The sequence below is a fragment of the Culex quinquefasciatus genome, chromosome 3 (genome assembly GCF_015732765.1).
Source record: "Culex quinquefasciatus strain JHB chromosome 3, VPISU_Cqui_1.0_pri_paternal, whole genome shotgun sequence".
Classification (NCBI taxonomy): domain Eukaryota; kingdom Metazoa; phylum Arthropoda; class Insecta; order Diptera; family Culicidae; genus Culex; species Culex quinquefasciatus.
The window spans coordinates 180,679,427-180,694,102 of NC_051863.1; the positions used below are offsets into that span (position 1 = coordinate 180,679,427).

Sequence of the window (14,676 nt, forward strand, 5' to 3'; positions counted from 1 at the left end):
TCAATAATTAACGTATAAAAACGCTTGTGCAGCAATTGTTCAACAAAAAAAATAAAAAGCGATGTTTTTCTTGCTACTTGGGCACTAAGGACTTCCTTTTTATCTACAAGGACTTCGCCGCTCTGGGCTCCTAAGTGTTTGAGTACGGCACGGAGCGACGGCGCCAGATACCCATATTTATACACAAAGAATTTTAGAGCACTCACCGCGGGATTCGAACCAGCAACCTATGATTTGTGAGTCCAGTGCGCGGTCCGATTGATCCACACTACAATTTATTTTTTTTAATTTCTGTTACGATGTATGCAATGGATGTAATAAATGATGAGCAACGTTATTTTAATAAAATTTCTAAAGATTTGAAAAAAAATAGTCTTGTGTTATGAAATGCTTCAAACTTCACATTTAATTGGAATCACTAAGCTAATCTTTTGTTCCAACAGTTAAAAGATTTAAACATTGAAGTAGAAAATTGTCTCTATGCTTCAATTTCATTTGACCCACGTTTCATGGACGCTCCCTCGCTACAACATAACTGTCACTAAATTGGTAGAAATCCCCTCTCTCGAAAAAGGACTGCTCTCTTTTCCTTGCACGTGAGCAGTTCCAACGAAGAGAAAGAGAGTGCAAATTTTCGCCATCGTCCCTCTTGTGTTTGCCAGCCAACCCTGAGCTGCTGAGAGTCCTGTTTCTTCGTCGCGTGTGTCAAGTCGCCGTCGTCATCGTCGGGATAGAAAGAAAAGAAAAAGAGGAACAAAAAAAAAAGTGAAAGGAAAAGCCCGAGCCAGTGAAAAATCGAAAGATTTTTCCTGCTCGCCCACAAATGCGTTAATTAACGCGAACTGCGACGGAGTCACGTGCGTGCGTGCGTGAGTGTGTGTTTTGTGATTTCGGAAGCGCTACGAATCTTCGAGGATAATCCGCACCGAGGATGGCCGATGCGGATTTCGAGGAGTTTCGCCAAACTTTGGATACTTTTCCAACCTTCAGCAAGGCTCCAGCACCGTTTTATACGTGAGTAAACTAGCAGAGAATGGGGAAAAGCTGACGGGGGGGGGGGGGAAATATGTGGTTGTGCCACCCTCCTACGCACACACACACACATACACCCATGTTCACATTTTCGATGCTGCTGGGGAAAATGGAAGGAAAATCTGGACTTTTCACTTGGCAAATATTGACGAAAATTGCGTTTCTGGCAGCACACCTGGCAAAGAAGGAAGTGATTTAGTGTCCACGGAAGGACGCCCATCTACACGCGTCCTGTCACCGCCTTCCGATTTGGTTCAGGGACGAAAAATGATTCATGCTATTTTTATGCTTCCATTTAGCCATAGGGAACATGGTGGCCCCTCTCCTTTCCTCGTTTTCTTTCGCAATTGGTATCGTAAAATGTTGCTCAAAGTGTAATTAGATATACAAATGGGTGGCGAGCATTCCCCGGTCGGAATGTGTAATTGTCGAAATGGAAAAGACTTGTTTACCCAAATAAAGAAATGTGATTTTCACTGAGTTGGTCCATATTACCGACGGGCATATCCAAAAAGTTATCCAGGAGTGATATTCACAGTTCGTTGTCGAGATTGTACCTAGATATTTTTTTTCTTTTCAAAACAACCACTGCTCTATGGGTTTTCTATGTACATAAGACCTTTTAAAAAAGTAAGTGAGGTATGATGTTTATGACAGTTTTGATGCCCAATGGGATCGTGATGCAATCGATATTCAGAAACAACTTCATTAAAATAAAATATTTAACAATTCTTTGAAATGAAAATATCGTAAAGCTTGATAAATCCATAAATGCTAACCATTTGAAAAATTGTTCAAATTTCATTCATAATGGAATGTGGCTATATGCCAAATAAACATTATCATTTATATAGAAATAGAATTGGCAAAAATTTGGATTGTCAAGTAGGTAGGTCAAGTAGTCAAGTAGGTTCAAAATTAAAATTAAAAACAGATTTTCCGTCTGTAATGAAATAATGGTGGTCTTCCAATGCAAAATTCCTACCCTGTCCTAGGTGTCCTCATGCATTTTATGTGATATGGGGGTATAAATACGTAAGTGGTTATAATATGAGACCAGGTGGCCAGATCTTAGCACTTTTGGAATCATTTAAACAATATTCCAATAACCTGACAAACGAAAGGTCAGATGATGGATCCTGACATAGTTTCCATACAGATAAGTGATATCCGCACACTACGAAAAAACGTGTAATTTTCGGTCAAAATTATGTGCATCAATTGGAGCATCAAATTAGACGTATAGTTGTGTTAAATTAAAAGGAAAATTATACGAGGTCGTGTAAAATTACATTCAACCTTGCATTAAACGCATTTTGGTTGAAACTGATTTTAATAGAAATCTCAAAATTCTAATTGGATGATCAAAAACGTGTTAATATTGTCGTTTCATGTTTTCCCAAAGATTTTTCAACGTATTTTGCTACCTTGTTGTTTTCGTCCACCACCATTCTTCCGGCATGCCTTTTGTACTGAGGAGGCCATCCCGCCGGAGAAGTCATCATGGTGACACAGCTGAAGGGAACTCTCTATTTGTGCACTATGTTTTGATCCGCTCCGGGAACATCGGAACAGCAGCTTGCCGGAACAGTTTTACTTAGCTCTTCGCGACTAGAACGTATTTTGCTTGAGTTTAACAATTTCTGCAACCTAAATAGAACGAAATGAAGAACGACTAAAAATGTTTTAAATCTGTCTCATCATATCAAAAATGATTAAACTTACCTCTTTCAATGATTTGATGAACGATTCTGGCCAGAAGAGGAACAAAATTTATGAAAATTAACGAAACATTCTACTGCAAAAATATTCTTTGCGGCGGCACACATGAATTTCATTTTGACGTTTCATCAAATTGAGTTTCATTTGATGTAATAATACATCCAACTTGATGCTCCAGTTAACGTCATGATTCGAATTCCCGGACGCTTCAAAATCCGGACCCGTGTTTTATCAATTATTTTGATATAAGTTCACTAAATTATTGTCAAAACAGTGTTATTTGATGAATTCTAACATCAACCTTCATTTCAAATGTTCAAATGCTTGGACGCTGTAGCCAATGCAAAACCAGTTAAATTAAATATATGAGTTTACCAAAACTGTGAAACATTTCGCTGAAATATTTCATAAGCGTTCGAAGCACCGGGGAGGCAAAGCAAGAAATGTGGGTAATTCTCTACCAACTCACACGAAATCGGGAAAAGGTGCCCCGATCCCTCTTCGATTTGCGTGAAACTTTGATTTAAGGGGTAACTTTTGTCCCTGATCACGAATCCGAGGTCCGTTTTTTTGATATCTCGTGACGGAGGGGCGGTACGACCCCTTCCAGTTTAGAACATGCGAAAAAAGAGGTGTTTTTCAATAATTTGCAGCCTGAAACGGTGATGAGATAGAAATTTGGTGTCAAAAGAACATTTATGTAAAATTAGACGCCCGATTTGATAACGTACTCAGAATTCCGAAAAAACGTATTTTTCATCGAAAAAAAACACTAAAAAAGTTTTAAAAATTCTCCCATTTTCCGTTACTCGACTGTAAAAAATTTTGGAACATGTCATTTTATGGGAAATTACTTTTCGAATCTACATTGACCCAGAAGGGTCATTTTTTCATTTAGAACAAAATTTTTCATTTTAAATTTCGTGTTTTTTCTAACTTTGCAGGGTTATTTTTTAGAGAGTAACAATGTTCTACAAAGTTGTAAAGCAGACAATTACAAAAATTTTGATATATAGACATAAGGGGTTTGCTCATAAACATCACGAATTATCGCGATTTTACGAAAAAAGTTTTGAAAAAGTTGGTCGTCATCGATCATGGCCGTTCATGGTCACCCGTGACAGACACGGACGACGAAACAAAGAGAAACGCAAAAAGTAACTTTTTCAAAACTTTTTTTCGTAAAATCGCGATAACTCGTGATGTTTATAAGCAAACCCCTTCTGTCTATATATCAAAAATTTTGTAATTGTCTGCTCTACAACTTTGTAGAACATTGTTACACTCTAAAAAATAGCCCTGCAAAGTTAGAAAAAACACGAAATTTTAAAATGAAAAATTTTGTTCTAAATGAAAAAATGACCCTTCTGGGTCAATGTAGATTCGAAAAGTAATTTCCCATAAAATGACATGTTCCAAAATTTTTTACAGTCGAGTAACGGAAAATGGGAGAATTTTTAAAACTTTTTTAGTGTTTTTTTTCGATGAAAAATACGTTTTTTCGGAATTTTGAGTACGCCATCAAATCGGGCGTCTAATTTTACATAAAAGTCCGTTTGACACCAAATTTCTATCTCATCACCGTTTCAGGCTGCAAATTATTGAAAAACACCTCTTTTTTGGCATGTTCAAAAATGGAAGGGGTCGTACCGCCCCTCCGTCACGAGATATTAAAAAACGGACCTCGGATTCGTGATCAGGGACAAAAGTTACCTCTTAGGACAAAGTTTCATGCAAATCGATGAGGGGTCGGGGCAACTGCTGTGTGTGTTGGCGAAGAATTACCCATGTATGGTTCTGATTTTCTTAAATTCTAGCAATTGTTTATACAAAATATAAATTGTTTTACTGTTAACAGCTTATTTGAGACCTAAAGAATGCCATTCGCTAACATATCAGTCCAAATTTGTGCAATTCATTAGCAAAATCGAGTGTCTGGAATGCGAAGCAAAAGTATCCGGATTTCGAATCAGCCTTTATCAGTTTCCGTGATTCAAAGCACAACAAATCATTTTAATTTTCAAATTCTGATTAATTTTTTTTAGAAAAGACATATTTTGTATGCATTTTCTTAAAATTGACTGTTTGTACTACATCCTGATGATATTTCTACATTTTCAACTAATTACATGATTTTTTTGCCAGCTATAACAAAAATGATATGGTACTAAGTGTCCGAATTTCGAATCATGACGTTATGTGTATCATATTAAGCATAAAATTATGATGTAATTTTATGTTTGACATACACGGAGAAAAATGAGTTCCAAAAATCATGAACAAGCGATCATGAAAATGGGAACTACGAACAAAGTGTTGAAATTCCGTTTTTGAACAACGTACCATGCAATTTGAACACATTATTTGTGGTTCTCAATTTCATGAACGCTTGTTCACGATTTAGAGAACTCATTTTTCTCTGTGTTATGTCACGAAATGTCAATCGAAATTTTATCAATTTATGTCAAAATAAACATAATGTTACAGCTAAAACACGTTTACATGATTTAATAATAGGTGCAATCAAGGATTACGTCAAATTTAAAATTCAATGTTTTTAGTGTGCGGCATAATAAAATTGAACATTTTACCTATTAAATAATTAACAAATTAATTAAAACAACTGTTTACTGAAAAAAAACTATGATTTAACCCAAAAATGGATAAATCCTCATCAAAGTGTTGCCAAAGCTGCCGGTGGTTTCTTGATGAAAACAAAGAGTTGTCACAGCTCCCTGTGAAATATGTTGGCTTGACATCGGGGGGCCTTCCCTACAAAAACAGCTATAAGTCGCATGGTAAAAAACTTTTGCGGGAAAGATACAGCAGGATTCTAATGGAAATAAAACGTTAGGTTTGAATGTGTTGGTGAATTTCAAATAGAAAGACATTGACAGGAATTGTCCGGATGTAGCTCGTTTTCAGCAATAGCTTATGATGCGTTGGAACGAGAAACGTCATAAAAGGATATTGACTTCAAGGCTGTATATTATAAGTAGGCGCCATCTTGACTTGCATAAGAATGTGTTTATCACTCCGTGACACTCAAATCAAAACAATAACAAAAGAACAATGGAACGTGACATTTTTTTTTTTTCGATATAAATAGTCAGCCAGTATTGGGATTGAATTCTCGATTATATGATTGAAATATTTTTAAAGAACAAAAATTCCGTGAATTTTCATGAATTTATCGTTTAAATTACGAAAAACTTGAAAATTTTAAATCAAGCCGTAGTTTTATCTGGCCTCCTGACAGTTTTGTGCTTTTGCTCTCATTTGACAACCGTGTGCATTTTCATATTTTTTTGAAGGCAAGTTAAAGTAAAATCATGCTTAGAGGAATGGTCTTAAAAATAACTTTTTTTGTTGAATTGCATTTGGGTAATTCTCTACCAACTCACACGAAATCGGGAAAAGTTGCCCCGACCCCTCTTCAATTTGCGTGAAAGTTTGTCCTAAGAGGTAACTTTTGTCCCTGATCACGAATCCGAGGTCCGTTTTTTGATATCTCGTGACGGAGAGGCGGTACGACCCCTTCCATTTTTGAACATACGAAAAAAGAGGTGTTTTTCAATAATTTGCAGCCTGAAACGGTGATGAGATAGAAATTTGATGTCAAAGAGACTTTTATGTAAAATTAGACGCCCGATTTGATGGCGTATTCAGAATTCCGAAAAAAACGTATTTTTCATCGAAAAAAACACTAAAAAAGTCTTAAAAATTCTCCCATTTTCCGTTACTTGACCGTAAAATTTTTTGGAACATGTCATTTTATTCGAAATTTAATGTACTTTTCGAATCTACATTGACCTAGAAGGGTCATTTTTTCATCTTGAACAAAATTTTTCATTTTAAAATTTCATGTTTTTGCGATTTTACGAAAAAAAGTTTAGAAAAAGTTGGTCGTCATCGATCATCACCGTTCATCGCCACCCGCGACAGACACGGACCACGAAACAAAGAGAAACGCAAAAAGTAACTTTTTCAAAACTTTTTTTTCGCTAACTTAACTGGAATTTCGTAAACTTAGGAATTTCGTAAACTTATTTCTGCTATGCGTGCAAAATCGGCACAAGAATCATATAATGCAAATTTAGGATTACTTATAATAACCCGTTTTACCCCATGTGCCATTTTTCCCTATTTTTCCTAATTTAATTTGTTTATAAGTCTTTTGCATATATTTTTTTATAAACTAATCACTGGTATTTGTTTAAAATGGCCATGAGAATTGAAAGATATAATTTTGGAATTATTTGAAACTTCCTATTTTGCCCCATTTCCCCTTTTAAAAATATCTCATGTAATTTGAATTGTTTTTCGAAACAATTTGCAAAATATGGTGATAAATGAATTACTTTGTAATGTGTAAGATGTTCAAGTAAATTAAATCTTGATATTGTTTGAAATAGCCCATTTTACCCCATTAGCCCTCTCATCATATTTTAGGTCATTTAGTTCCTTTTAGACACTTACTACACTTTGCATAATGATAATTATCTGTGTTTTATGGACAGAAGAATTAAACATAGGTATTTTGGGATTATTTCGAACAGTACGCGATCAGTGAATCCTGCTCGCTCCCAATGTAAACTTCAACAGCGTGACCAGAAAAAACAGTTTGAAGCTGATTAATCTTGTTGAAAAATAAATAAATACAAGAAACCTAATTAAACAACTCCTATAAAAAAATAAATTAGAATGTGATGGAATGACAACTTTATTGATTGATCTTCATAAACTTAGTGGATTAACTCAACTGATCGATTTAAAAATAAATGTATTATAGCGATCACAGCTTTTCAATCGAAAAACAAAAAAAAATAAGTGAATAAAAACATGTAAATGTTGCGGATCAAATCTTCATCTTTATATATTTGAACGATTTTGGGAGGCTTTCAGTTAAAAGAACCTAAATTTCAACAAAAAACTTAAGTGTAAAGAAAAGGTTTTTGGTAAATTTTAACTATTTTAAACTGAACAAAACATAATTTATAATGAAATGTTATTTTGAATGGTTTAATTTGACTCTACTATTATTTTCGAAGAAATATTTTGCTTCTGATAATTGAAATATAATTTTTGTAACTATTGATAAATAATTTACTGAACAATTCATCGAAGTAAAAATAATTTTAGATTTTTGACTGTTATTGATTTTAAAGTTACCTGAAATGTCATAGTATATATTTGATTTGATTGAATATATTAAAATTGTTTGCAAAAGCTTCCAAAAAATTCGTTTTGAAAAAAATGTTTTTCATATTTTTATTCTCATTATTTTTGGAATATATTCAAAATTGTTTGCTATATTTATATTTAATTATGATTTTATTTTTCACATTATTTTTGAAATATTTTAGAAGGCTTATCATTGCGGTACAGAGTTTTGATTTTAATAAATTTGTATCATAAAAAAGATTAAATATCAGGCTAAATAATTATTATTCATTTGTTTTTTAAGACAATTCTCGGGTGAGTTTTCAAAAAGCCGTAAGAGCCACCGGGACCTCCGACACTAATTTTTGTTTTTCTTCAAATTGCAACAATATTTCATTTGTTTTTAGTTTAGGGCACTTGAAGGCGTGTAGATGAACATTCTCAAGCATTTTTGAAATTGATTTATTGTAAGTTGGTCGAATAACGATCTAAAAAGGGCTTTGTTTACCAATGGCTCTTACGGCTTTTTGAAAACTCACCCGAGAATTGTTTTTGTTTTCTTTTCTAATTATCATAATTTCATTCATAACCTGATTTAAAAATACATAATTGTGTTGTATTAATTTTTACTACATTTCCCTACAAATTCATTTGAAAGTCCATTGCCATTGTTGGTTACTGTTATTATGTAAAAACAAAACTCTTGTTTCCTAAAGTCTTCTTATCTGTACACGCAGCTTTGCCGAAGTATCAAGATACATTTTTTGTAAAGATTACTTTGAACAGCTATGAAGATTTGTATGGACAGATTTATGATGCCTTAGCTGCAAAATGCCCTCTTTGGTGAACGCGAATCATTGACAAAGTTTTAGCCACATAAAAGAAAAATTAACGTTGTTTGTTAACATGTAACAACAAACTGGAAAATGTTTAATTATATTCGATAAGATTGTCGTTAAACATTAATTGAATGAATAAAATATTGTTCAAAATATTATCTGCTCACCTATTTTAAATAAAATTACAGGAATACAAGCATTAGAATGAATCAAATTCTGGTTTCCAAAAACTTGACTATAATTGTTTTTTTTTTTTTTTTTTTGCATTCAATTATTTTGTGTTGCCTTAGCTGGTATTATCCATAAATTAATTCATGGTTCTTTCAAAGCACGAGAAAACGCATTAGACTCCTTTAAAATAAAGCTCAAAAAATAATAATATTTAATAATAATCATTTTAATCAGGAAATTTAGACATCACATTTATAGCAGAGATTGAATATTTTTTGCTGAAGTACTTTTCTTACTTGCGAAAGTGAGGAGAGGTTAAAAAATGACAAAGAAAATCTTTTACATACGTTTTTTTGTAAAGACTTTGAGAAGTTTAATATGCAAATGTATTTGAGAAATCGATAAATAACTCAATAACCCCAAAAAATCCATTTCTGAGTTTATTTTTATCGGTTAGTGCGTTCATCTCAGGATTTCACGGGAATTTGCCTTAACTGGAAATTTCCGAATCCTGGGAGGTTTTTATTTTTTGTCCAGGTTTTCCCGAAATTGAAAAAAATATTTTGGAAAATTTTGATTTGGTTGTTTAAACAGTGGAAACGCTGAATACTTGGTAAGGATTTTGTCAGCATTAAATTTTTTGTTAGGCATATTAATTTGGATTACCAATTTTTTTTTTGAAATTTTAGTGTTCTGACCTGAAAATTCATTTGTTTGAAATGTTTTCTCTGTAATTTTATATACTTTAAAAGGTGTGTATTTTATTTTTGATTTCGGTTAAAACAGACACTGAACAACAAAATAAGTTCACCGATTTCCAAATTTATTGCTGGAAAATCTATTGTCCCTAATCAGACTTTAGTCCTGATTTGCTTCAGTTGGCGATAGTGACTTATATGGAAATAAAAGAAAATTAAAAAAAAATATTCTTAATTTTAAACTTATTTTAAATTTAACATTGACATCCAATGTTCATAAATTTGTGTTTTATTTTTAAGCTTTTACATAAATATTAATACTAAATAAGAAAAGAAATTTAACATGCAAAACTTATTTAGTATGAATCGCATTGGATAAAGAATTGTTGTTGATTATGAATAAACATTCAATAAATAATAATAACAATTAATTTCCAAAAATCATTTGATGCTTTTAAATTATATTAAAATTATAATATCTGAAATATCTGCTCTCCTTGTTCAAATTGCAGTTTGGACAGATTTGAATACATAACAAATGTAGTGATAAATGTTTTTTATTATTTTTTTAAAAATATCTCGGGATCCCGTAAATTTCCAGGATTCTACAAATACTTTTCCGTTTCTAGAGAAATTCAAATCCAGGAAAATGAACACCCTATTATAGACTTTTCGCGCGGGTGGTATGAAATACTTCTATAGCATTTTTCAACTAAATACTAAATAAAATAATGAAAATAATCAACGAGAATCGAGCTCCAGGAAGATAAGGTGAATATTCACAAGATCCTCAATCTTAGAAATTGGCAACCAAATCCGCTAAGTACTGCGAGGAGACCTCAGATGTGTCATTCAGTCTATTGAATATCTGTGATCGATGAAATATAAGTATGTTTAAAGCATGATAAAAATATCGGATGAGATGACCCAATAAGATTATGAAGATCAATCAATTATGTTTTTCCATAACATCTTAATTTAATTATTGTTGTATTAGAAAAACTTCTTTAGATGTACAGTTTCGAAAAAGTTTTTTTCTCGGACAAAACAAATCGTCAAAACATAGATATTCTGAAAACTAATGATTACAAAACAACTGGGCAGGTTTAAAATGCATTATAAACACTTTTTTCATTCAAATGGGCTATTTCAAACAATATCAAGATTTAATTTACTTGAACATCTTAAACATTACAAAGTAATTCATTTATCACCATATTTTGCAAATTGTTTCGAAAAACAATTCAAATTACATGAGATATTTGAAAAAGGGGAATTGGGGCAAAATAGGAAGTTTCAAATAATTCCAAAATTATATCTTTCAATTCTCATGGCCATTTTATGCAAATACCAGTGATTAGTTTATTAAAATTATATGCAAAAGACTTATAAACAAATTAAATTAGGAAAAATAGGGAAAAATGGCCCATGGGGTAAAACGGGTTATTATAAGTAATCCTAAATTTGCATTATATGATTCTTGTGCCGATTTTGCACGCATAGCAGAAATAAGTTTACGAAATTCCTACGCTGAATGCTGTAAAAAGAAGTAAAATTAGCTAAAATCGTCAAAAAGGGCCCGTAGGGCAAAATGGGTCACACCAAATGGTTCCAAAATATCACCATTCGATTCCCCTGCTTATTTTACATCAAAATAAGTATAAAGATATCCTATAAATGTTAATATGGTTAACTAGTAGAGTGAAAATACAGAAAATTCCAATTATTAGGACAAATGGGGCAAAATGGACCCTTTCCCGTCATTTCCGGTGGGTTTGCTATGCACCAATCGATTCCTGAGATTTTTTTACATAAGAAAAACTATTCTTCAGAAGAAAAAAACAGCGGCTTCAATTTAATGGGATTAGAGGTGGGTTTCCGCCCACTGTGCGTAGTTTTATCTGGCCTCCTGACAGTTTTGTGCTTTTGCTCTCATTTGACAACCGTGTGCATTTTCATATTTTTATGAAGGCAAGTTAAAGTAAAATCATGCTTAGAGGAATGGTCTTAAAAATAACTTTTTTTGTTGAATTGCATTTAGATTAACATTTCCAGTTTTTGGGCTATTTGAAAGCACATTGCATTTTATGAGTGAGTACAAGTGGCTCAGTATCATCCCTGCCGACGGTACGTTAATTACAATTGTATAACTCTATATCCCATGCTAAAGTGAGATGAAATCAAATACTGAACTCTTGTACTCATGAGTAAATTGTCTCTCCTACCTAGAAATCAAAGGTTATCTCAAAACGGTCATTTGTCACAAACCTGAAGCAACTTATCACGAACGTGCCGAATCTTTAGCAATAAAGAATCAAAAATAAGAAAAAACAGCGTTCCAATTCGAATAACTGTCCACGTGACAGAAATGGAATCATGCACACAAGAACGCTACACCAGAGGATTTTCTCAACCTGATTTTTTCTTATCAATCCGGGGGGGATTCCCTTCAAGAAAATCGTAAACCCTTACCTTCAGATCGTTCCACATGAAACTGTATGCTAACTTCTCAACCGGCAAACCAAAAGAAAATCATAATGCATGAAGTGTGGGAATCCCTTTTTTAGTGGCATTTTACGATTCAGCCCCCAAGAACCCAAAAAACTTCGCTGCCTAAATCATGGCGACACGATTTTCCGGGTTTCCCCTTCGCTAGCATCTCATTAGGCGAATGACATGCTTCGAGCCTGTACTAAATTACGCGTTTTTACTCTACAGCTTGTGGACACTGAAAAAAAAAATGGTTAATTATTTCAGCCTTTTCTAATACAAATATCAGCAAATCTTTATTTTGACCATTTTTCGAATGAATAATCCCATCGTGCTTCGAAACAACCCGTCTCCGATGGATTTGTTGGATCACAATATTGGAAAATTTGGCAAGCGGTCCGGCCGTGTCGGCCCAAGCCGGCAAAACATCGTCAGCTCATCAGGGGGATAAGGGCAAGGCACGTCGATCTCAACGGTGCCACGAGAGTACTACTTTCTAACGAGAAATTGAGCTTATGCAAACACAACATCTGGGCCTGGGTCCGGTCGACGACGCTGCTAGGGCATTATCCGGAAAGTGATGAAATCAATCTGCGACCTTCCGGGCCGGGCGCTGGATACGGAGCGTTCAGAAGATATGAAAGAAGCAAAACTGATGAATGTTGGATCATCGCACGATTTTGACCTCGTTGGTGAAGGGAGGGATGGGTGACACTTATTTAAGGGTGGGGGTTTATTGTGGAGTTTTGCTAAACAGTCGATCAGTTGAGAAATGAAAAAAGTTCGAAAAGAAATCTAAACATGTATGTATTGTTATTGGCACAGGTGACAGTATATTAAATATTGATATAGAACTTCAATAAAGACAAAATCACTAAACTTGATTTAAACTATCGAAAGAGATATCTGAGCACAGTACAAGAAGCTTCATTCTTTTCAGTGTGCATGTCATTCGCCTTCGTCTTAGATCTTGATGATGTCACCAGAGGCTGGGCTGTAAAATCCAGGAATCAATACTTTCTCATTTCCCTTGGGCGTCAAAAAGTTGCAAAGATGCACGTTTGTTTATAGAGAATATCTGGCATCTGATCTATTGTTTTTTGATGAGTCAAAATTCGAACAAAAATGACAATGGCAAATATTTTCGTTAGTTTTATTTGATAACATTTTTTTTATTCTTTTCAGTTAAAATTTATATGGGATTTGCCTTATTTTTGCAGCACACGAAATCGAAGTTCATTTTTCATGTTTGGTTTTTTCATGGTACATCTAATTATGTGTGATTGCACTTTTTTCACATGATTTAAATAGACTTAAAATTAAACTATCATATTTTAACAGTTGTTTTTACTTTGTCATCCTGAATTTTGCGTTATCTTTTTATGTTTGAAATTATTCACATTTATTAAAAACATATTTTATTCACAGTAAGGCCATTGCAATTTATTTTCAAAGGATTAGGGCAGAAAAATAATAAACTTGTAAAATCAATTGTCATTCTGTCGTTCAGAATAGATTGCATAACGCTTTTTTTATGAATTTTAAATCAAAGTAAGACTTCTTAATATTCAAACAAATTTTGAATTTAGGGACAACGTATCGGTAAAGATGTTTATGTATTTTTTCATTAATGAATTCATTGATATTTTGCAATCTTTTCATGATTGCATAACTGTAATGAACATTTGGCTTGAAATTTGCAATTAGTTTTTTTTTTACTTGAAGTACAGTCACCCCACATATTCGGAACACCCACAAACTCGAAACACTTATGTGATAAATTGTCAAAAGCTTGCCAAATGTATTTTTTCTAACGACCCTACTATTTGTAGGACCTTCATTTGAACTGCATTTCAAGACTATTTCATCCACAGAGGAAAAACAATCATGGTTACAGTACATCTGGGAAGGGGTAAATTTTTTTATGTCAGAAAAAAATGTAATTTTACCTCTGAAAATGTGTAATTTTACCACTAAAATGATGTAAGGTCACTATTTCAGGCTAATTTGAGGTAGTATTACATCATAAAAGAGGTAATATTAAACCTTCCAAATTTACACAATTTTTTACTGTGCATTGCAGCAAAATACTGTCCCCAAGTCGTCTGTTTCATAATTGTGGAATGTTATTAACCCACAATGTTAAAACACCTGAATTGAACTGATATTTTCACAAAAAAGTTATCAGACCATTAATTCAACATTACAAAGCTTGAGTTTCTTTGGTTTCAATGTGTTTTTTTTTTTAAATATGTGAAAAATTGTAAAAAAAAAATGAAGAGCGAACCAAAATTGTTCACACCTGAGCATGAGCATGAGCATGGTTGACTGCCAATGAGCTGCTACTCCGTTATTGACAGATCAGCTGAAGTTAAACAATGAATCAAAAATGATCAGTGGGAGCCAACCATCCGTTCACTGTTTAACCTCTGAAGATCCCTACTTTATTAGTCAATACCGGCGCCCTCCCAAGAAGCCTGTAGTTCAACGAAAGGGAGGAATGTTAGTCCGATAGTTGAAGTTGCATACTCATCAAGCACATAGTTTTTCGCTAAATACTT

General features: G+C 33.4%; 1 protein-coding gene across 1 annotated transcript in view; it reads left to right on the forward strand.

Annotated features, from left to right (window-relative positions):
- The first annotated feature begins 644 nt into the window (after nt 1-644).
- The window catches only part of LOC6047533 (JNK-interacting protein 1), a 33,295-nt gene continuing 19,263 nt past the window's right edge, over nt 645-14,676 (forward strand). Inside the window, exon 1 of the mRNA XM_038263373.1 lies at nt 645-1,014. Within this exon, the coding sequence (XP_038119301.1) occupies nt 932-1,014 (83 nt within the window). The 5' untranslated portion in view covers nt 645-931. The remainder of the gene's footprint in view (nt 1,015-14,676) is intronic.